At 50.3% G+C, this 22,414-nt stretch overlaps 10 protein-coding genes across 10 annotated transcripts; 6 read left to right on the top strand and 4 right to left on the bottom strand.

Moving 5' to 3' along the window:
* Window positions 1-945: 945 nt before the first annotated feature.
* POJ06DRAFT_274666 (vitamin-D-receptor interacting mediator subunit 4-domain-containing protein) lies at window positions 946-2,699 on the top strand. Its single transcript, XM_056189626.1, has 2 exons — window positions 946-1,533; window positions 1,582-2,699. The coding sequence occupies exons 1-2, from the start codon at window positions 1,017-1,019 to the stop codon at window positions 2,508-2,510; spliced, it is 1,446 nt and encodes a 481-aa protein (XP_056044343.1). The 5' UTR covers window positions 946-1,016; the 3' UTR covers window positions 2,511-2,699.
* A 561-nt stretch (window positions 2,700-3,260) lies between these two features.
* POJ06DRAFT_280890 (Sec23/Sec24 trunk domain-containing protein) lies at window positions 3,261-5,772 on the top strand (the record flags this gene model as incomplete). The annotated part of the gene is made up of 3 exons (XM_056189911.1): window positions 3,261-4,049; window positions 4,098-4,195; window positions 4,242-5,772. 3 exons carry the CDS (start codon window positions 3,261-3,263, stop codon window positions 5,770-5,772), a joined length of 2,418 nt encoding a protein of 805 aa, XP_056044342.1.
* A 115-nt stretch (window positions 5,773-5,887) lies between these two features.
* On the bottom strand, window positions 5,888-7,146 carry POJ06DRAFT_83754 (uncharacterized protein). The gene has a single exon (XM_056191634.1). It carries the CDS (start codon window positions 6,942-6,944, stop codon window positions 6,027-6,029), a length of 918 nt encoding a protein of 305 aa, XP_056044341.1. The 5' UTR covers window positions 6,945-7,146; the 3' UTR covers window positions 5,888-6,026.
* A 362-nt stretch (window positions 7,147-7,508) lies between these two features.
* On the bottom strand, window positions 7,509-8,839 carry POJ06DRAFT_195893 (cyclin-like protein; the record flags this gene model as incomplete). Its single annotated transcript, XM_056185006.1, has 3 exons — window positions 7,509-7,931; window positions 8,123-8,589; window positions 8,647-8,839. 3 exons carry the CDS (start codon window positions 8,837-8,839, stop codon window positions 7,509-7,511), a joined length of 1,083 nt encoding a protein of 360 aa, XP_056044340.1.
* Window positions 8,840-9,473: 634 nt separating this feature from the next.
* Window positions 9,474-9,803, top strand: POJ06DRAFT_267058 (ATP synthase complex subunit H-domain-containing protein; the record flags this gene model as incomplete). Its single annotated transcript, XM_056189207.1, has 2 exons — window positions 9,474-9,486; window positions 9,541-9,803. The coding sequence occupies 2 exons, from the start codon at window positions 9,474-9,476 to the stop codon at window positions 9,801-9,803; spliced, it is 276 nt and encodes a 91-aa protein (XP_056044339.1).
* Window positions 9,804-10,428: 625 nt separating this feature from the next.
* POJ06DRAFT_267057 (hemolysin-III related-domain-containing protein) lies at window positions 10,429-11,709 on the bottom strand (the record flags this gene model as incomplete). The annotated part of the gene is made up of 3 exons (XM_056189206.1): window positions 10,429-10,487; window positions 10,557-10,631; window positions 10,683-11,709. The coding sequence occupies 3 exons, from the start codon at window positions 11,707-11,709 to the stop codon at window positions 10,429-10,431; spliced, it is 1,161 nt and encodes a 386-aa protein (XP_056044338.1).
* A 1,077-nt stretch (window positions 11,710-12,786) lies between these two features.
* POJ06DRAFT_237052 (uncharacterized protein) lies at window positions 12,787-13,689 on the top strand (the record flags this gene model as incomplete). Its single annotated transcript, XM_056185935.1, has 1 exon — window positions 12,787-13,689. The coding sequence occupies one exon, from the start codon at window positions 12,787-12,789 to the stop codon at window positions 13,687-13,689; it is 903 nt and encodes a 300-aa protein (XP_056044337.1).
* A 94-nt stretch (window positions 13,690-13,783) lies between these two features.
* POJ06DRAFT_83590 (translation machinery associated TMA7) lies at window positions 13,784-14,444 on the bottom strand. Its single transcript, XM_056191633.1, has 3 exons — window positions 14,161-14,444; window positions 13,952-14,099; window positions 13,784-13,893 (listed from the first exon to the last, which is right to left on the bottom strand). The coding sequence occupies exons 1-3, from the start codon at window positions 14,189-14,191 to the stop codon at window positions 13,878-13,880; spliced, it is 195 nt and encodes a 64-aa protein (XP_056044336.1). The 5' UTR covers window positions 14,192-14,444; the 3' UTR covers window positions 13,784-13,877.
* Window positions 14,445-14,553: 109 nt separating this feature from the next.
* On the top strand, window positions 14,554-17,068 carry POJ06DRAFT_267054 (kinase-like domain-containing protein; the record flags this gene model as incomplete). The annotated part of the gene is made up of 4 exons (XM_056189205.1): window positions 14,554-16,061; window positions 16,115-16,252; window positions 16,309-16,577; window positions 16,632-17,068. 4 exons carry the CDS (start codon window positions 14,554-14,556, stop codon window positions 17,066-17,068), a joined length of 2,352 nt encoding a protein of 783 aa, XP_056044335.1.
* Window positions 17,069-18,366: 1,298 nt separating this feature from the next.
* POJ06DRAFT_249749 (uncharacterized protein) lies at window positions 18,367-22,144 on the top strand. The gene is made up of 3 exons (XM_056187207.1): window positions 18,367-18,544; window positions 18,594-19,478; window positions 19,532-22,144. Exons 2-3 carry the CDS (start codon window positions 18,781-18,783, stop codon window positions 21,852-21,854), a joined length of 3,021 nt encoding a protein of 1,006 aa, XP_056044334.1. The 5' UTR covers window positions 18,367-18,544; window positions 18,594-18,780; the 3' UTR covers window positions 21,855-22,144.
* Window positions 22,145-22,414: the final 270 nt, after the last annotated feature.

Below are 22,414 nucleotides of genomic sequence, written 5' to 3'. Positions count from 1 at the left end.
CGTTACTACGGTTACCAAAAAACGAAGGCATATACTACAAATAAAGTGTACAGTGTCGTCTTTGTGCACCAAAATACTCAACGAAATAATTTTAGCCTGACAGCAAAATAAGGTTTGTCGAGGAGTGATCTCCAATCAGCCAAATCTTTGCAGATCGCTATAAACTCAGATGCTCAGTCGATAATATGAGTAGCGAGCAATTGTATTGAAGAGAAAAGAGAAGCATGAGAATAGAGCGGGGAGAAAAGGAGATGCCGCCGACAACCTCATGAGGTCGCTGTTACGGTGATAGATTTTATAGAGGTGACCGCTCCCTTATAACAGAAGAGCAATTGATGCGACCTGAAGTAGCCCATTTAGAAGCCTGAAATCTAGGTCTCCAGCTGGGGACGACATTTCGACCCTACGCGTCGCTTCCGCACGGTGTTTGTGCACGCGGGTTAGAGATTGGTCAGTAATTAATTGGTCAATAATACCACGTAGAGTTGCGAACAAATCTCAAGACAAACCGCACGTGCTTTTTTCCCGCGGGGTCCTAACTTCTTCTCTGGATCCTCACCCGGGTCGGTTTCCGCCATCTCTCTCTTTACTTGTCCGTCCTCGTTCCGGACGTGGATGGTCCTCTCGGCTGGCGGGCTGGCTGGTTTGGTGTCCATGCCTAGGGGCCCTGGCAGGCAGCTGGTGTTGTCGCCTTTGGTTTCCCTTTAGCGTTTTTCCTTCCTTTCTTCGTTTTCCGTTTCGTTTTCCTCTTTTGTATATTTATGCGTTTCGTTTGCCTTTCGTTCCTTTGTTTTTCGACGGTACATGTCAGTAAAATAGCTTGTAAAATAAACTGGCTTGTCAACCCAAAAAAAATATCCTCAAATAATGAATGAACCTAACCCAAATTTGTCCAGTCACGTGCTATTTTTATGAGAGTGCTACTATCACGACTTCGTAAACAAGAAGGAAAAACCACGAGACACAAACGATTCACCGTACTCTATCAACTAGGCTGGCTGTTGTCTGATCTGAATATGGCCGCGTCGCCGCGCCCAGCGCTACCAGCGATTACTGCGAAACCGCCTGGGTCGGCGCATATTCCCCCATCGCCTGCTGGTTTTCTCTCCATACCTTCCGTGACTCAGGCACCGCCGAGGTCTCTGGCTGACGCCATCGCCGAACGAAAGAAGCTCTTCGCGAATGGATTGCAGACACCGATAACAATACCTGGCATTGAAACCACAGTCCAGAAGCCAAAGACACCGTTACAAAGCATCCCGCCCTCAAGGGACTTCACCAGAGCTAACACCCCTTCCACCGCAACAACTCCTCTAACATCCGCCACACCTACGACAGTGTCCGGATACAATGCTCTACCGACACCAATTCCATCAGTAACTGCTTCAAAACTATCGATATTTGGCGCACTCGATGCGTTTGAGGGGAAAATTGCAGATCTTATTAGCACCGTCGGACGGTATGCGCCTGGTGCGGGCGCCGCCAAGGACTTAATTAATGCTGATTTTCAATTAGGCACGGCAGTGGATGAGCGTATGTATTCCTTCCCTGTGATATTTCACTTTCTCTAATGGGTTGTAGTCCTCACGTACCAGGACAATAAGACTCTGATAGCCAAGCTATCGGCAGTGTCATCTGAACTCGATGTACAACTCAACGCATTACTAAATACGCTATCGGACGCCCGAATAGAACTCCTCTCAATCCCTGGTACCAACGATCTCAACTCTAAAGACACAGTCGACACTCCGAAGACATCGTACACAGAACTACTAGCCTACGCGACCAAGATAGCGAAGTTCTCCAGAGCTCCGCCAGGGTTTACACCACCGCCTGCATGGGCGTCACCGCCTGCAACAGAACAGCCAAAGAACGAAACATCGCCAGATATCCAGGCTCCGACCGTCGCCGAGGCCGTGGCGAGGACTTTGAAAGACGTTTACAAGGACTCGGGATCTATTCCTGCGAACCTGCCATGGCCTGCAGAGGACGAGATGAGGCGTGGCATGTTGGTGCAGTATAATCAGCTCTTTGGGAGTGATGGTGGAGAGAAAGGTGTTGTGGCAACAGAGATGGCGGTTGTTGTGCCGGGACAGGAAGGGCATACTGACAATAGGTCGCTGTCGTCGAGCTCGCAGGTGCAGACAAATAGTAGCGAGCCACAGTTTGGGAATAAACGCAAACGCCACGAAAAACGGAGGAATAAACAGCGACAGGGTGAGTTTGCTAGTGATATCGATCGCGATGATGACGACAGTGAAGATGACGACGGCGAGGACGAAGATTACAACGAGGATGAGATTGATGGCCGAAATAATGGCGACGGCATGCCCTCTAATTCAAGTGACTACATCGATGCCCAAGAGGCTTTCCGGCAGCCCAATCCAAGCAGCGGAGTGCGCAGTAACGGCATCGCTGCGCCGGCAAGTAACGGTCATTCGCGGCAAGACAGTGCTGTAAATCGCGAGGCCCTATTAGATCTGGATCTGTTTGATCCTAATGAGGATTAGTAGTGATGGATTTGTATCTTATTAATACAGTGTACTGCTAGCTTGCTCAGCTTGGTGGTGTAATTGCATCCAGGAATCTTCGTCAGGAATTTGTGCTAGCTGTAGCCGGCAAGGTATAGACTACGCTTTATCGTAGTGGCCACCAATTCTGAGCAATCAGCAACTCCACATAGTTCTATAATAATAGGGACGTAGCCCTCGTAAATCTACATGGATTTCATGTTCTGTCTACGGAATATTTATTGAGCTGCTAAATATTTCGAAAGCCATACATATAGTGCGGTCCTAACCCCGGGATATTCTTATTGCAACGCTCTTGTCGTGCGGCGTCGGCGGCGACTCGATAGCACATAAAAACAGCTCGACAGTAACGTTACATCAAGCACTGAAGCAACCATCTGGCAATGACGGATTCGTGCACTCACCTGCAATAACAGTTCCATTTCCACGACGATGCAGTACTCGACCTTTACGCCCGAGGACCTCTCGTCCAGACTGTCCGGTATGGCTCTCGAGCCCGCTCCCGAAGCTGCGTCACCACCACAGTCGGCCGCTGGTCGACCAGGCCACCGCATGAAGCGGCCCGCCAGAGTCTTCCACAATATCGATGCGCACTCGTCCGATCCGATTTCCCAGCCGATTATCCCGCAGGATGCGCCTGCGCCCTACGATGCTGCTGCTGCCGCTGCCGCGTCCGCCCCGACCGCATTCGTACCCGCCTTGCCGGAAATGGCAGCCGCTGCCGCTGCGATGGCGCCTGCAGTCGCGCCGTCCAAGCACGCTGAATACAACTCCACAATTCACCCGGTTGGCGCCGGTGTGGGCCCGCGTGTGGATCCGGATCAGATCCCGTCCGTGGTCGCTGTCCGGGAACTAAACCAGAAGTACTACACCACTCACATCTACCCGACCATGGAAAAGCTATGTCCTCCCGTCGCGGCAACGGAGTACTGCGCCGTCGACCAAGGCAGTTCGAATCCGAAGTTTGGACGGCTGACGCTGTGCAGTGTACCTGCCTCGGCCGACCTGCTCGCTACAACCCATCTACCCCTCGGTCTGGTTCTACAGCCGTTTGCGAAGCTCCGGCCTGATGAGCAGGAGATCCCGGTACTGGATTTCGGCAGCCAAGGACCTCCTCGGTGTAATCGCTGCCGCGCATACATCAACCCTTTCATGCAGTTCGCGGAAGGCGGGGTCAGGTTCATCTGCAACATGTGCCAGTTCGCAAACCCAGTCCCCGGGGACTACTACTCCCCCGTTGACGCATCCGGCCGACGGATCGACCGTGACCAACGACCGGAATTGAATTTGGGGACCGTTGAGTTCGCGGTGCCGAAAGAGTATTGGAAGGTCAACCCTGAGCCGATGAGATATATTTTTGCGATCGACGTCAGTGCCGATGCGGTTAACAAAAGTTTACCGCATTTGACGGCGCAGGCAATTCGACGGGCATTGTATGGGCCGAATACTGGTCTGCCGGAAGGATGCAAGATTGCCATCATCACCTATGATCGCACCCTGCATTTTTACAACTTAAACGTAAGTTGCAGCATATCTTGTAAGTTAAGAGCTCGCTAACGAGAACAGAGCAAACTCAGTCAAGCACAGATGATGGTTGTGACAGAAGTGGACGAAAGTTTTTTGCCATTGATGGATGGATTATTTGTAGATCCGGAAGAGTCGAGGTAGGTACGATCACTCCCCCTGGTGGACGTACGTACTAATAAACAGATTCATCATCGAGGACCTTCTCGACCGCCTCGAAGTCATCTTTGAAGATCTCAAAATTCCTGAACCCGCATTCGGCGCCGTCCTCGACGTGGCATTCCAAGCATTATGCAAAACTGGGGGTAAGATCATCACTACGCTATCTGCACTCACAACCTGGGGTCCAGGCAGGCTAGCTTTCCGTGACGACCCACGACAATACCACACCGAGAAAGAGAAAGTTTTGTTCTCGGCCGAAAATGTATATTACAAGAACTGGGGACACAAGTACGCTGAAGCAGGCATCGGATTTGACCTGTTTGTCTTCCCGAGCACATACGTCGACGTGGCCTCTATTGGCATGGTGTGCGAGTTGTCTGGTGGCGAGATATTTTACTATCCTAATTTTGTTCCACAACGCGACGGCAGACGAATGATCGCCGAAATGACCACGGCCGTGAACAGAGAGATAGGGTACCAAGGCCAGCTTAAAGTCAGGTGCTCCAATGGGCTGCAAGTTTCTGCGTATTACGGCAACTTTTATAACTCTCGCCCAGCAGGCGATATCGATTTGGGCACGATTGATGAGCATAAGTCTATTGTCGTCATGTTCAAGTACGACGGCAAGTTAGACGCGAAGCTTGATGCTCATTTTCAAAGCGCACTTTTGTATACTACAAAGGACGGTCAGCGACGAATTCGTTGCCATAATTTTGTGGCGGGCGTTACGACGCAGGTTAAGGAAGTTGTCAAGTTTTGCGACGAGGACGCGTTATTGGCAGTGATGGCGAAAGAATCAGTGCAGCGCATGACATCAAATCTGTTGAAAGATATTCGGGCTGGTATTAACGACAAATGTGTTCAGATTCTTGCCTCATACCGGAAGCATGGTGCTACAACTTCGTCGCCTGGACAGCTAATACTGCCGGAAGCGTTGAAGGAGTTAACGATCTTGCTACTCAGTTTGTTGAAAACAAAAGCACTGCGTGGAGGTAACGTAAACAGCGATGTCCGCGTGTTCTCCATGCGCCTTCTCAAGTCTATGCCATTGGACGATATGAGCTTGTATCTTTACCCGCGCATATTTGGGCTGCACAATCTCCAAGAGACGGACGGATACGTGGACGAATCCACGGGCCAATTCAAAATGCCGGCATATGTGCGCGCATCACTGTCCCGTTTCGACGAAGGGGGTGCATATTTGATCGACAACGGCCAATCCTGTTTCCTCTGGATCCATCGCCGTGCGAATCCTAACCTCCTCAAAGATCTTTTCGGTCCGACCGTGGACAAACTAGAAGCGCTTGATCCATATCTGAACGAGTTTCCTGAAATCGACACGGCGTTGTCACGACAAGTGCGGAATATTATGGCATACCTGCAGGATCGTCGCGGGTCGAAGGCGCTGTCGATACAACTCGCACGCCAGGAATTTGATGGAGCGGAGTACGAGGTCTCGGCTATGATGGTTGAGGATCGGAATAACGAGGCGATGAACTACGTGGACTACTTGTGCCATATACATAAGCATATTCAGCTAGTCAATGTCAATTGACGAAACGGAAAGTATTTGCATATGGAGTGATACGAATAAAATTATGTTTGTTCTGACGACGTTTATGTATTGTTGCAAACAATAGTGTATATTTAGACGGACTGTTTTGGGTGACGACTTTTTGTCTGCGAATGGATGGGCTAGCTATGGCTTTTTTGTGTATCAGAGGAACTTTTGCTCTAATGCATTGCATTCTTGTTGCACCCAGAGCTATCCACGTCGTCCCACTTATATACAGAGAACGAACATTACTCCTAATGCTCAACCATCGGCATCAGTCCAATGGTCTCCTCCTCTCTAACCCGTCCCCGCGTTTCCTCATCACGATCCTCCTCAGACCGTTTTGTGAATCCACGCACAATCCGGGCATTATCCCGTCTATACACCAAGTAACTCTGAAAATCAAAAACGCCGCATAAAACAACTGTGTAAGCAATATACAAAACCGTACCTGGCGGCCGTACCGTCAGTCGTATATCATCTTTGGCAAGGCCGGTGAAGAGCATGCCCATTCCACGACACGTGGCTGAGACGAGGAGGACGTGCGGATAAGAAGTGTCGAACGAGACTGTATTCCCTTCGTCCCAGTTTACCACCACCTGTGGCCAGAACCTCGCAAAGTCAAGCCAATCAGCTATGCCTTTCAGGAGATCTACAGCGTCGATATAGAGGAGGCCCCAGAAGCCCATGCCGGTTGCAGGATCGAACTTGACTCTGGTTGCAAGGACGTAGGCCAATGCGGCCGCGAGCAACATTGTTCCGCTGACGAATTTTGCGACGATGGAGAAGCGACGGCGGAGCTGTGCTGTGGCTCTTGTAAAATTTGGCAGGAGAATGAGTGTGAGTGTCAAGAGTGTTGAGAGCGAATACGGTAATCCTGACAATATATCCCATTTGTTGATATCTGGTGCGCGGTAGTAGCGGGCCGCATGTTGGCGAACGAGCGAAGTTGTCGGGAATATGTACGCGAATATGTATATGAATCTGTATATGCAACTTTGTAGCGAGAGAATGATATAATCTGCTGAAATTCCTCGTAATTCAACCGCACTTGGCAAACTCCGTCGTGTTTGTCGAATATGACGGTATAGTACATATGGAGCGGCTATCTCGAGGAGAAATGCACTTGCAAACCAGACATTCGCGCAGAAGCTCATTGCGCTCTCAAGCATGGTTGCGAGGGGGTAATATGTACACTGCACATTTATGATGCTGGTTATTCCAAGAAATTCGCAGTAATACTGGGCCTTAGCTGTCGAGCCTGTTCACGCTCGGAAGCGGCGGCAACGCGAACCGCAGAATCGACGTACTCCCAGCCGCGATAGCAACATCAAGATACTGATACTTCTTCGCTACGTGTATCCTACGGAATAGATGTGTATTTAGACGATAGATTTCTAGTTCTCAATATTATATTCTATCTAAAAATACAAATAGCCCATACCGAATTTGACTTACGAAAAACAAACCAAATCCACACAATGATTTTACCGATATCCTGAAATTCCCAAAATACTGATTATTTTTACGATGAAATTCCATAAATGCAAAGAGCGGTAGCTAGTACCTTCACATCACGCCGCTCTTAAATGAGCGAGGAAATGAGCGACAAAAACAAACACGGAAAATAGACCAAGCCAAAGACTTTTGCTGATACCAGTTAGACGAAACGTGAAAAACACGTTCGCAAAGAGCGAAATGACCATCGCACGAGAAAGCCAGTACGACGCCACAACTTAAACCTTCGGCAGACCACTCAGAGACGCCTTTTTGCTCTCTATCCACTGCGGATCGACGAGCTTTTCTCGCGCTTCCCACAAGAACTTGTAACTAGTCTTTATTGTACCATCACTGACGCCCGCGCGCTCGGCGATCTTGCTTGCAGATCTTCCTTCACCGAACAAACCCGCAGCCATGTAAATAGTCGCGGCGGCGATGGAAATCGGCGATCGCCCAGCAAGAATGCCTTCCTTCGCAGCACGACGGGCGATATACTGCGCGCCGCTGGCGACTTGCGTAGAAAGACCGAGATGTGAGCAAAACCGATTAAGCAAGTCTTCAGCGTTAGTACCGACGGCCTGATACTCGCGATCAACTTGGCCCACTGCATTAGTAGTTCCGCCGAGCTCGAGTAGTATGCTATCGATGATTTTGAAGACCTGTAAGAGTAAGTAAAGTTATAGGAAACAGACAGAAAGGATTAAATAGAACAGAAGATCTAACAAGATGAAAGATATATCCATTCAACCGCATTTTTGGTTGTATCCTTTCCATACTTATTTTTTGCACAGGCATTACTTCCGTTCTAGATAATGAAAAAGAAGATTACCTAATAAAGGTAACTACTTACTTTTCCAATCTCTTTCTTCGGGACACTCGTCAAAAGACAAATCTCCTTAAACGTCCGACCAACGCCAGATTGCCGGCAAGCAATAAAAATCGCGGCGGCCTCGATACTCTCCTGCGATTTTCCCTTCAGCTTGCGATTATCCTTCACCTTTTTATAAATATCCTTTGCCGTATCCTGGACCACCCTCGGCAGGGAGTACCGTTCACACATTTGCGAAATCTTGGCATATGCTGCTTGAAGCTCGTTATCCTTCTTGTCATGCACTGCCTTATTCTGTGCGCGGTTTAGTTCCCTGCCGACACTACTTCCTGGGGCGCCGTAGGAGATTATGGTGTCCAGCTGATTTCCATCGAGCAACGGATTCAACGCTTCTCCTACACGCGAAGGATCGTCATTTCCCTGATCGTCATTCGCGAACGTACGCCATTCAGACCGTGTATCGATAATTCTATCGCCTAGCACCAATCCTAATACACAACTATTAGTCGCCACCCGCCAGTTCCAACGATCAGGTCTCAACTTACCGCATGACCCACAAACCATATCCCCATCACTGAAATTTTCGACCAAATTTGGTGGTACTTCCTTGCAATCGGGACAGATCAGATGGACATTCAAATTCCGCTGAAATGCAGACTGTTGCACGTTCACGCTCGACACCGGCTGTGAAAACGCTACGCTGGTGGCGAGTGGCGATGCAGTCGATGCAAATGCCATGGATCCTTGAATCGTGCAATTGGAATTTGAAGATTCACCGTCCGCCTGATTCCGATAACAAACGAAAGAACCAATCACAAAGGTCAGAAAACTCGATGTCAGTACGAATTCGTGGACAAGGAAAAAACGAGAGTGGAGAAGGTGACGCAACATAAATCTGAGTGGGGTCCAGTATTGATATGTTCATTCCCTCGTCACGTGCTCGCTTTCGTAAGCGCACTGGTACTTGTAGGAGAAACCCTATCCCTGGATCCATCGTGATTCGTCGGCTGGCCGAATTTTCGTCCTAGTTTGGCCGCGTCGTCCGCGAAAGCAAACACTACTTCTTCGGTGAAACGTTTCGGATACCGCGATTTATTTGTACTTTCTACACTCACCGGTTTATATGAACTAAAATGCTGGCTCAATCGATTCGTGTTGCTTCGGTAGGTCAACAGTTTCTGCAGTTACGTGAGCGATGGGGGGATTGGCATGTGTGGAGCACAAGCACCGAGTCTGAATAGTATAGACTAGGTTTCAATAGATGGACTTTTTGGGGGATTATTGAGATCAATTGCAGTGGGTTTTATGCTAATTCGGGATTCTGATACAGCGTGCGTCTGCTCCTGTTCTCCGACGACGATTCGGCACTTCCATGCCACGACGAGGTACGTAGCTATCCATCTAATGATCTCAACAATTCCATATCTAACTTGCGCTAGACCTTGTCCAGGACCTCTATCTCAAGGAACTCAAGAGTTACAAAGCTCCCCCTGTCAAAGCTTCCGATTCTGTCGGCCAAGTCAAGCCCTGGGTCTCTCCGTCAGCGCCTACCCCTCCCACCGTTGAGGCCGCTGCGCCAACAGATCTATCTGAGTACGATTCCCAGGTTGTTGAAGTCGAGGGTGTTGCTGTTGATGCTGAGGAGGACGCTGAGGTCGAGGATTGGTTCGTTGTTGAGCCACTTGAGGATCCGCACCATTAGATGGATTAGAAAGAGCTAGAGAATATGATTACTGGGGCCAATAATACGTTGAAAATTTATTATGTTACAGTGCTTTGTACAGGTTGGATGTGATTTAACCACCAATATATCCGCAAAATTACGGGTGTCTTGATAGCAGTCGGACCAGATTGAGCGCACCATACGCGGTGTCGAGCGGCTGAAAAGATAGTACAGAAAAGCGAGACATGATCATGTCGCTGCCTGCTGATTTAAAGACGTGAGTGTGAGCGTAACAGATTGGACGCATTGTTTGCGACAGAAGTTGACGGACCTGGTGCCAAGAAGCAAAATGGCACTGGCGTTGTTATTCCACGGTTATACATGCCCTCGAAAGATACCAGCGCATAGTTTGCAATTTTCCGGAAACGAACACGATATTCAATTCTATATAATTGTCGTCAATCCGTGTATGTCTGGTCGCAGCCAACCGACCCTATTACCCTCACACGCTTTCTCAATAAAGGCAAGAGAACATCTACCTCTCGCAGCGCATTAATAAACTAATACCCAATACTTAATATGTAGCCTAGAATAAAATTGACATAAAAGCAAACTGTATAATATTCGCAACGCCATCAAAAACAATATCAAATTAAAAAAAAAATTACAACAAAGTGTGAAACCCGAGTTTAATATCCAAATATGTTATAGATGCACCCTCCGCTGTTTATTCGGCGCGACGTTAGAAGCCGTGGCGATCGCCATGGCAGAAGTTATAGCAATTGATCATACCCTTGAGGTGGCATATTGCTGCACCTAGGACGCACATGTGGAAGATCTGGTGCGATGATCCGAACAGGTCGAAACCTGATAAATGTCAGCGAATGACGCATATTTGAATATCTGTATTGAACTTACGACCCGGCCTCCAGCGCTCGGGAATCCTGGCGGCATAGATGGCGGCTCCTCCGATGTACAAGGCACCTTCGGCTATCAAGTACTGCAACTGAATCCGATGATATAGTTCAGAGTATCCCAGCTTGACACCGCCAAATGTGATTGGAATGATTCCGCTCAGTCCAAAGAGGACAAACATCAGCGCGCGGAATGGACGCCATGTGGGAGACCCGAACTTTTTGCGCATAGTGAGGATTGTGCAAATTGCTCCAAGACCGCAAACAATACTGTAGAAGACAGGCATGTAGTGCGGAATTGAGTGCAGGCCGTAGTAGATGGCAGGCACGTATGACCCAACGATGAGGAAGATAATGCCTAGATAGTCGAGCTGGTTTCCAAATTTTGCGATGGACTCAGAGTGGCAGTTTAAACAATGGTAAGTGGAAGACATGCCGAGACAGAGAACAGCACCGACAAAGAAGATGACGAAAACGACGAAGTCCTTGGCAGAGGTCGACGGATACCGGGGAAGGAAGATGTCCAGGGTGACGGCGAGGAAGATGAGGAAGAATAGCGAGCCGATCAGGTGAGAGTAAATGTTGACAGACTCATTGTGGAGGTAGGCGAGAGACTCGAAGCACTTCCAGACGGAAAATGTTTCCCGACGGTAGCCGGATCTGATGTAGTGATTATCGCGCCTCCACGCAGGCAGCTCGTCCCATATGACCGTCACAAGCTGGCGGGCAGCAGAGACCTGGGAGCGGGAGAGGTTGCGGCAGATGTCGGCCGCGTCAGACGCAATTTTCTTGAGACTCTCATGGTCGTCGCCGGCCTCGATTTCGAGACAAGAGTACTGAATCTGGCTCTTATGGGTGCTAACTTCGTGGCCGGACGTTGATGTCATCACTGTCAAAGTTGACTGGGCAGACACAGACGCCCGGCGGTGGCCAGACGATGCGTTGGACGAGGACATGGAGGCTGATGACGAGGCTCCTGACGATGGGGAGACTTCGCAAGCGGCAGTGAGATCAGATGCAGCGGGGATCATGTTGACGTTTGTATAGGGAGTGCGAGCCGGTCGGATCCGCTTCACTCTGATATACGGATGGGAGTAGTAACGATTGTCAAGAAAGAAACGACTTTGCAATGAGTGCGCCAGGATAAGTAGTAGTCAACGGAACTGAAGAGAATAGCAGCAAGTTGGCGGATAACCTCGGCAACTCATCGGACCAACGAATGATGGTGATGAGCGCAGGCAGCAGCAATTAGTGATGCCTCGGCCGACCTCAAAGTTATCTGAGTTGGGAATTCGTTGCGCTCCCATCAAAATTGGATCACGTGACTACGTCTTCAACAAGACACGTTCAAGCTACGGCCAATCTCTCTTTAGGCCCAGATAAGAGTCGGACCGAGGACGAGAGCCGCCCCTTGAATAATCGATCTCATCGAGCTAAAATGTTATTACGCATTTGTTGTGCGCAGCCATTGCTTAGCAGGCCCCAGTAGTTTCTCCAACAGCCCGGTGACGACGACTCGGCTGAAATCCGGCGCGGCTCAAGATGGGAATCCTCGATTTACGAAGCCGCCCCCTGACTTAATAGAAGCGATGCCGTGCAATTGTAAGATCATATTGACTATTAAAGGATCATAGTAATCCATCTCTAGTAGACGAGGTTGCGATTATGACCCAGTCAATCTACACTACAGCCGCTGTCAGCTGGATGTAGGCTAAGTCTCACGGCAGGTTGCCGATGGCGGCCGTTGAATCAGGGACTCGAACTAAAGTAGGGGCGCGTTAGACGCAGTGGAGCTGTGGTTAGGGCACCACGCTAATGGAAGCCGTAACAGGCATGCCCCAACACTGCATGTGCTGAGTGGCGTGGTAAGGGCTCCGTCCTTTTCTGGGTCCGGTCGTGCGCCAGCGCCTTCGTTGTCGCCACACTCCCGTCGGATGCCACACTCCATTATTATAAAGAAAGTTAGTACAATACCCTTACTACAGTATTCCCAAAAACTCAGTACAATACACTTAAGTTACTAAATCTGAACTTAGGGTTTAGCCGTAGTCCGGGTGTTTAGTTACCGATGACAAGTACCTCTCGGCTTATATCCAACCTTCCAGATCATGCCTGCCGAGTTCATCCCCGGATGTGCCATCGGCGATCTAGACGACAACGACGACGCCGACTTTAAAGACGATTACGGCCTGGTCTCGCGGGGGAACGACACGCGTTTGCAGCGTGATCCCGACACTCAGCAACGCTACTTCACACTTCTTCAGCGAAGATATCTTGCAGCCTGTGCCGACGCACCGGGCGTGGATGCCTTGCGTCGCACATTCCAGACCTTAACTATTGGGACACAACATGGAGTCGACCAGGACGACGGGTCGGACGAGGACGCCGCCCGGAGAATGGCGCTGGATCATGTCGTCCTGGGCCTGCGCAAACTGCGCGAAGCCGTTATCGCGTCGGGCCCACCGACTCCGTTTGCAAAGAAAGTACTGCTGTTTTCAGTCAGAGTCACAGTCCTCCTGGGTCATTACCAGTCGTATCTGCCCGCGATGAAGCGGTTACTTGACGACGTGCATCCCGTCATTCCTCTATCTTCAGCCGAGCGACATGAAATCGGCGGATTGTACGTGCTGCATTTAGTGCACTTTTCGAACGATTTGACTGCCGCATACGACGCCATGCAGCAGTACGACCTTTTCGACGACCTCGCGCTACGTCAAATCCTACGCGCATGGGCGGACTTCGACTACGCTCTTTGGCGCCGGAGATATCACGCGGAACCCGACTCTGGACGACGCCGAATAATGGCGTTCGGCGATCGCACGATGGCAGTTGAGACACTGAAACGGCTTGGTACGGCGTATTTCTTTATGCAGAAGGACGAGATTGAGAGACTTACTGGATGGCGTTGGACAGATTGTGTGGAGAAGCTCGGGTGCGGCTGGAGGCTGGAGGAGACAGGCCGAGTGGTCATGCGTGAGCGGAAACATAGGCCACAAGCCAAGGCAGCATGAGTGAAATATTATGCCGAAGGTTTAAGCATTGCTCTGGCGTTATGGAGTTGGACTCTGAATTACTGGATCATGGTAATGACATACTAAGGCTCTAATGTTGCATTGTAGAATAGCAATTTTAGCAAATAACACCATATCGAACCAATGTAATATAAACTGTACAATTCTCCCTAGTCTGTCTCATATGTTTACTTTTTGCCAGACCTAGATCACACAATTAGTCTAATCGTCCTCGCAACCAGCATGATAAAAACGCACGCACTTCTTTATACCACCGGTGACTAGAGGTCCACCTTTGGACGCCTTGGCAGCTAACTCCTTCCGCGCAGCAGCTTCGGCTTTCTTCTTGTCCTGGAACGCTTTATCGTCTTCGTCGACCTCCTTTCGTTCCTTCTTGGGAGCCTTCAATGCTAAAATTGATTGTTATAATTAAAGAGCATGTAATGCAGAATATACAAGGAGTTAACGTACGCTTTGCTTTTCCTCCCTGTCGTCCGGACATTCTGTATATTAACTTGTGACCTGGTAGTTGATATCTAGGAATAAATTGAACCGAATCTAGCTAGAATTTTTGTAGAACTGGAAGCATAACTCGCTCACCGATTAAGCCATGAATTTCATACGAGGTCGACATTTGAAGCCCAACTGCAGAGATGTCGCGCGCCCCAACACCAGAGCCTCACAGATCAAAGATGAACATAATAATTACGCTCCGCCAATCCGAGTTTTGCGCGACCCCAAGGCCAAGTCATCGTCAAAACGCGAAGTACGCGCGTCGCAGCTTACTTATTGGTGGTATTTCGGTTAGTTTTATATTACATCTGCAAATATTATCCCGTTTTAAACCATATTTACTCATATCGCATGACTCCAGTAGTGAATTTCGTCGCCACAGAGTCGTTGTCCCCGTCATCCGCATCCTCCGCATTTTCGGGATCGGCTGGTGCGAATAGAGAAGACTATGGGAGGGCGAAGGATAGGAAATCGCATGTGCCACCGTCTTTTGGCAACGTTTCGTCTGCGGATAGAGTTGTTGACCATTATTCTAATAGTACTGCGCCGGCGGGGAGCATGAGTGATTCGCCGAGGGAGCATCGGCGGCACCTGGATCGCCGTGACCGTGAGCGCGAGCGCGATCGTGAGAGAGGTCGCGATCGAAATCAGAATAGAGAAAGAGAAAGGGATAGAGACAGGGAGCGGGACCGAGGTCGCGATCGAGATCGACATTATCGCCATTCTGATGCACAGGACGATCGCCATCGCTCGCCTTCGCGAGACCGCGATAGGGATCGACGTCGTCATCTACACCGTGATAGCGACCGATATACTATTCACCATTCCCACACCGATAAGCATTGTCGTGATCATTCCCATGGCAAGTCTAGATCACAGCCCCCACGCGACCAGTCTGCTGAACCTCCTCCTCACCCTACAGGGTCCTCAATACCCAAGTCTCCGGAGCGGGAGAACGGGGACGTGTTTGGGGCCACGCCGAGCAAGCGACCATTGCCTGAGAAAACTGAAGAAAGGAGTAAGAAGCCGAAAATTGGTATCACGATTAAGCTCAACCGGAACGCGCTTGGTGCTGCTACGACGACGACGACGACGACGACGCCTGTAGTCACGTCGACTCAAAATTCTGCAAACCTAACTCCGGCAACCCAACAAGATGAACTCGAACAGGATGTGCAAAGTGGTCTTTCTGAAGGCGAGGTAGTTGAACCACCGCATGCTCGGGAAGTCGAGCAGCAAGTCGCGGTTCCGTCTGGTCATTATCCAGATACTCCTGACCAATCCAAGGAGCCTTCATTGTCTCGTGAGGCTACCCCGGCTGATATACCGAGGTCACTGGAACCTACTCCCGAACTTGAGGATTTCGCGCTCGAAACGTCTGATATACGAGGGCGCAGAGAAGAACGCGTGGCCGAGGAGGAGCCTGCCGCCGCGGACTACGATCCAACATTCGATCGGCAAGATGAAGCCAAACGGCATGAAATCCAGCTCGAGGCAGTTTGTCACAATCATGAACTACAATCACCAGGCCAGGACGACGGAGTAGACGACATGTTCGCGGATGCTGATGACGACGACATGTTCGCTGACCCAGCTCCGGCGCCCAAGCCACGGGCAACGACGGGCGCGATTCCAGTGTTGCAAAAGGGCACAAAAGCTCACGACGACTCTAATCTGACTTCGAACTGGGACGACGAGGAGGGTTATTATCGGGTGATTATTGGGGAGATGCTTGATAACGGGCGATACCATATCCAGGCTAATCTTGGCAAAGGAATGTTTTCGTCAGTCGTTAAGGCATTTGATAGTGTCGAGAAGCGAGAAGTTGCAATTAAGATTATTCGAAATAATGAGATCATGTAAGTTGTGCTCGCGTTGGCGATGTTTGTCCAGCTCGGCTGACAGGGTGTAGGTACAAAGCTGGTATGAAAGAAATGGGCATTCTTAAAACGTTGAATTCGTCGGACATGGATGATAAGAAGCATCTCATTAGACTACTCTGCAGCTTCGAGTTCAGGGGACATCTATGCTTAGTGTTTGAAGGCATGAGGTAGGTCCAACCTGTTGGCTGGCCTTGCGTTTCGGTTGAGCTAACATGAAAAAAAGCAAAAACCTGCGCGAAGTGCTAAAACGATTCGGCCGCGACGCGGGGATAAACATTACAGCCATCCGCGCGTACGCGCAGCAGATTTTTCTCGCGTTGCTTCATCTCCGCCGCAACAATGTGCTCCACGCGGATCTGAAGCCCGATAACATTCTCGTGAACGACGGCCGTAATGTGCTGAAAGTGTGTGATTTAGGATCCGCGTCTGACGTGTCGGAAAATGCCATCACGCCATACCTTGCTTCGAGGTTTTATCGTGCGCCGGAGTTGAGTAAGTGCTTTAACTTGCTTCTTAAAGCTGGAACGAGTTGGCTAACTGAAACAGTTATTGGACTGCAGTACGATTTCGCGGTGGATATGTGGTCGGTAGGGTGTACGCTTTTCGAGCTCTACACGGGCAGGATCCTGTTCCCGGGATCCAACAACAACCAAATGCTCAAAGTCATAATGCAGACGCGCGGCAAGATACCGCATAAGCTCCTGCGCAAGGGCGTGTTTACGCCATCTCACTTTGACGACCAGATGAACTTTTTGTCGCGTGAGACGGACTCGCTGACGGGCAAGCCGGTGGTGAAGAGCATACCGTTCAGCGGGCGGGTTGTACGGGATTTGAAGAGTCGGGTGTTCGAGTATGCGCGAGGGGAGGATAAGGGCGTTGTTGGAGCGTTTGTAGATTTGTTGGAGAAATGCCTGAATTTGAATCCGGACAAGCGGATTACGCCTGCTGAGGCGTTGCGGCATCCGTTTATTCGTGGGAACTAGTTTGTTTCGTGGTCGCAAATGTATGATAAAAACAAGGAGTTTGCTTTGCTGCATTTGCGGAATTTGTACGGTGTATACCAGAAAGATGTGTGTATTTAAGATCTAAGGATGTGACTGCTGTAGACTTGCTCTTAATGGTATGGGTGGTTGTGATTATAGACTAACCTGGTCATCTGGTTTGAAGTCGGCGGCAAGGCCAAATCTGAGTCGGTAGATCGATCTAACACGTTGTAGTGCAGACCTGGCAGATCGACCGACCATGCAAAGTTGTAGCGCCGATCTGGTAATCTCGGTCAGACAAAAATATTGGATGGATAAAGAGACTAGCATGCAGTATAATTGGATAACATTGCTAGCCGATTGTCCCGTTTATCGTGCGGCTCGGGTTGGCTCGGACGGGGAACTGTCAATGATGATTGGTTATGAACCCAGAAGAGATGATTGAGTCAAAGATGCAAGTTGTGTCGTGAAGAATGTTACGGTTACAATGACAAGGCAGTTTAAAGTTAAATTACAAGAAGCGGAAAAAAATCCCTCAAGTTGGTTGTAAACATAAACTCAGGGCCATCAAGATTGTCAAACTGTGATTAAATTTGTCAAACGTGCCTACGTAAAGCATTAAGTTTTGCCATTATTTATAGACTGACATCGATAAAACCCGGCCGACACAAATTTTTGCCTTTCGTTGACAGAAGATGGCTGGGATTATGTGTGCTGATGCAAGTGGCGGAAAATTGTGCTATATAAAGAACATGAGCCAGGACCACCAACCAAGCAGACTAGTGCAAAGAGAAATAGAAAATGCCGCTCAGCTTTGCTATTAATCGAGGAATACTACACCGGAGCATCTAGATATTCACAACTGGCCATAGTAGTCTGTAGAGAAATTTATAGAGAGTGTGTTCTTCCCACTTTCCGTTCTTGTACAAGTACGACACTAATGCAACGCTAATGCACCTTGTTCGGCTGCCAGGCACAGTCTAGCCGAGTTTGGCCTCGGCCTGCATGGCCACCACGGGGCTGTCCGTGCGTAAGATGTTCCGGAAAGGCGCCGCTGGTATTCTGGTGCAAAGAGTTGTAGCTAAAGCCACTAGCGGCCAGTTACAATTCCGCGAATTTCTGTACCATAATAGACAGCGATGAACGGGTTGTCCGTGCGGAGGCTTGGTCCGACTCGGCTAGTGCCGGACATGGCTCAGCTTGGAATATGGCCCTAACCCTGATGATCACCCCTGGCACTAAGTAGTTAGTTAGCAGTAGTTGTGACGAGGCAACCACGATCAGATCGGCAGCTGAATCAACAGTCAAGGACGATCATCGACCTTCCTCGCTATGGATTTGCACAACGCAATTATAATAGTATTAATGATAGCTGTGCTGCAATATGTGAACCTGACTCGTTATACTACGCTTGCTGCCTGAACCAGCCGGGTGCCGTTTGCATTTCTGGGTTAGGGCAAACCTCTGGTACAGTGTGTATGTTTTGCCGCTTCTTACCCAATTCTGCTGCTGAGTGTCTCGACAGCTCTACTTTCTTTCCTTCTTTGCGCTCTCCTCCACATCACCACTCTACATCACCGCTCGTTCTCTGTCACTGACGACTCGCCCCCCACCCACGCTCGTTTTCATTCACTGGTCCCTGCCGAACTCATGCTGGCTCGCTCGGTCGACTTCCCCAACTACATTTTCTGATCAATAGGCCAACCCCTGAGATGGCCTCGACCGGTGTTACTACTGTCTATCCTGCGTCTGCAGTGCCTCCCCAGTCGCCGGCGCCGGCAAAGTGCGCACTGCCTGTCGACCCCGAGTCAGACGCGTCGCTGCTGTACATGATTGCCGCTGCAGCTGCCGGCACCGCGACTCAGCTAACAGACTCGTCCATCTCGTCGCCGTCCCTGCTCTCTACTGGCTCACCGTCCTCGTCCAGGTCATCGTCCCGATCTTCTTCGCCGTGTCCGCCATGTCCCGAGCCGGCAATGCCCTCAGCGTTCGACGCCGCAGCTCCAGAGCCCGTCCATCACGACAAAATGCGTCGCCAGCGCCCACCGACACGAATGTCCTCTACCGCTCAGCTCTCAACCACGACAGCTCCCACACCGACACCGACACCGACGACCGACAGCCATCCGCTGCGGTGCCGTAGCTCGCCGACGCTGTCCGTGACTTCGAGTGCGTCTTCGCTGCTCAGCTCGCGAGCGTCGTCGCTCTTTTTCAAGTCCTCGTCGACGGTCTCGTCCGCGTCCTCGTCCCCGCCTTCGTCTTCTTCATCGTCCGTCTTGAACTTCTGGGCAGTACCAACCCAGTCGGTTCCTAGTTACGGCGCGACTGCCCGACAAAACGGCATTGTCGACAAGAGACTGCAGAGCTTTTGGACGGAAGAGTTCCGGATCCTCGAGTCCGACTTGCAAAAGTATGTGCCTTCGTATCGCGCTGGTTCTGTACGTTGTAGCTAATGCGTCGTAGATTCACAACTAGGCAGGCAGTGTACAAAGCTAATGTGCTACGCGTTTCCGTTTTGCCTTTCCTTCGCAATCACGGCGGCGAACAGACATCGCGCACGGTGACTGTCACCGAGCTTGAGAGACGAGTCTACATTCTGCACCGGTGGTGGACGGCTCTCATCGCCGGCCTCCGCGAGCGACTACCTCACGCTGTGGCCGCGCAAGATCGAGCGGCATATTATGAAACAATCTTCGGCATTCTTGCGCGCGACGAATGGAGGCTAGTCACGAGCAAGGGCGCCGTCAAGATGTACCACGACGCATTACTCGACACAGTCAAATTAGCCCTTACCAGGCTTTTGATGAAGCCGGTTGCTGTCAATATCGCCGTGTTTGCCGGTGCTGTACTCGCGCACGCATTTTTCTATGTTCCCGGCATCGCCGGTCCGCTCTTGTACTTATTACGGGCGCGGCAGGCGGAACTGTCGCGCGTAAGAAGACAATCCGGATTCGCTACTCAACAGTTACGGTCACTATTGCAACCAGCATCCACGGTCCTACCCCCCAACCTGTCGTCTTATATTGGTGTTTCAAATGAAATATTCACCACCAAACCGGATGCGCCGGCAGCAATCACGGACGAGATATACGGGCCCTGGGTTCACCGTTGGTGGGGTGCACAGGACAGCGACGTGTTTGCCTCGTTCGTCAAACACTATTACTCGATCATGTCTGACTATGTCGGGCCCGTTGCTACAGTTTGCGAGTGTACTCCCGACGAAGCTCTTCTCGCCGGCCCAGGAATTTTTTACATTCACGCCGTCATTCTTCGCCACTTCGACTCTCTTGTTCACCGTAGCCACGCTCTTGTGGCAGCTCAGACCCAGACTATCAACGAAGTCAACCTCAGCTCAGCAACTCTTGGCACTGCTGGCTACCCGTCCACCAGCCAGTTGTCGCGAATGCGAATATTAATCGCCTTGAAAGAGATTCTAGAGTCCAAGAACCCGACATGCGCGTCGTATGCCTCGACTTACGCCCGCTTCTTCGAATCATCAGTTATGCACGCGGTCGCCAAGCGCACTGCCGTCTTCGACGCCGACGCGTGCGTGGCCCTGTGCGACCTGTCAGAAGTGGTCCTGTTCGTATTGGCCGGTAACACGCGGAAGGAAGAGCTCAATTGGGGGTTTTGGCTCGACGTTTGCAAGCGTATGCTGACATCCGAAAGTTCCATGACCGAAGTCCGCACTTGGGCGCTGTTGTACGTGCTCTGGGATCATTTGGCGTCGGCAGAGGAATATGGCGCAGTCGACTGGGTGCTTTCGGATGAAGTGTGGAACAGACATTTCTGTCACTGGGCGCCGCTTGTGAGAGCTTACTATATGCGGTTGCTATGTTGGCGAGTGATCAGACAGTCATCTCCTCAACGGGAGGCGGCACTTGAGCGGTTTCATGGACGACTAAGTGAACTTCATACTGCTGTCCGGAATGCGGCGGCGAAAGGCGTTCGTACTAGCGGCGTGCCGTGTTCGCCTGTTCCGGGTCGGCGATTGGGAATCGTGCAATGTTCGGGCCAGGATTCTCCGGCACACCTATTCTTTCTCTCGTCCCTGTTGTCGGTGCCAGTCCCTGGACTTACAAAAAGCGTGAATCGATATGACGTGCACGATGAAGACGTGTTTATTGTCTCGTCCACTTCGTCGTCTGCCGCGTCGAGTCCGAGCGCCAGCCCAACGTCGCCGAATGGTGATTATTTCAGCAATGGCAAGTCGTTTGGCAATATGTTACGCCGACTGAAATCGTTCCGAAATTCGTTCGTCGCGACAAGTCCTCCCGCAAGCCCAGGGCACGAACCGCCGACGACGTTGTCACCGGAATCGTCGCCAACCGAGATGCGACGACGCATGTCGGTATCGACTGTATCGTCGTCGTATTCAGCGGCGTCCACGGCTACGGCGTATACAATGTCGTTGCCGTCAGACTCGTCCACTCCCGACCGTCGACGGTCAGAAAAGACATACTGCTTCACTTTGCAACCGAGTGACCAGCACAGACAACAGGCAGCCGTAAATCCCCGCGGATCGTCATTGCCACCAGGCGCACATATTCCGAACCCGCGCGCTCCTTTTGCTCGCCATTTTGCCCCTTCACACAAATCAATCAAACAATCAGACTCGCTTGAGCAAGGACTACCCCAAACCGCACTGACATACGCAGGTCGCGCATTATCGGAATGGAACTTAACTGTCCGCCAGTTCGAGCGGTTTGTCGAAATGCGACGGACCCGTGACGGCGTCGACGAAGCGGATATCGGCACGCCGAGCGTCATCGGCGAGTCGTTCTAAATTCCTTCTCCTATATGTTGCTATTATGTACTATAATTTTTCACCCAGCATTGTATTCATTTACTGTGGAATGTTTTTGTCTTGGATATGGAGTTTTTAATTTGGTCTTAGAGTGGCTATTGTGTCTATCTCGGCGAAATTTCTGGATCGGAAATTAGAGTTGCCGTGATTCTTGATGGGATTTGCTTGTTTATCGTTTCTTTTTCGGGCATATGTAAGGGAGATGTAGCTATTATTATTTAGGCTTTTTGTATTATATTTATAATTGAGTGCTTTTGAATTGCATATACGGAGAGAGAGCTGTGCTAGCCGATACGTTTGCTCGACGCTACAACGGTAAAGTTAATTGCGGCGATACAGGAATAAGATATAATTATTCAAACTGTTGTTTTCGCCGTTGTCAGTGCTGCGGACCGCCCGTGATGCTCACACCCTAAAACTGTTCCGACTTCCGAGAGCGATAAGACAAGACTGATGTCGGCGGCAACATTCTTGAGAGGGAGCCAAATTGGTGCGTACCAAAGAGCTATATATAATACCAGCAGATACTTGTCGAATAA

Source organism: Lipomyces tetrasporus (genome assembly GCF_029532465.1).
Source record: "Lipomyces tetrasporus strain NRRL Y-64009 chromosome Unknown POJ06scaffold_4, whole genome shotgun sequence".
Taxonomy (NCBI): domain Eukaryota; kingdom Fungi; phylum Ascomycota; class Lipomycetes; order Lipomycetales; family Lipomycetaceae; genus Lipomyces; species Lipomyces tetrasporus.
The sequence above is the reverse complement of the archived record's forward strand: the minus strand, read 5'-3'. Positions and strand labels throughout refer to the sequence as shown.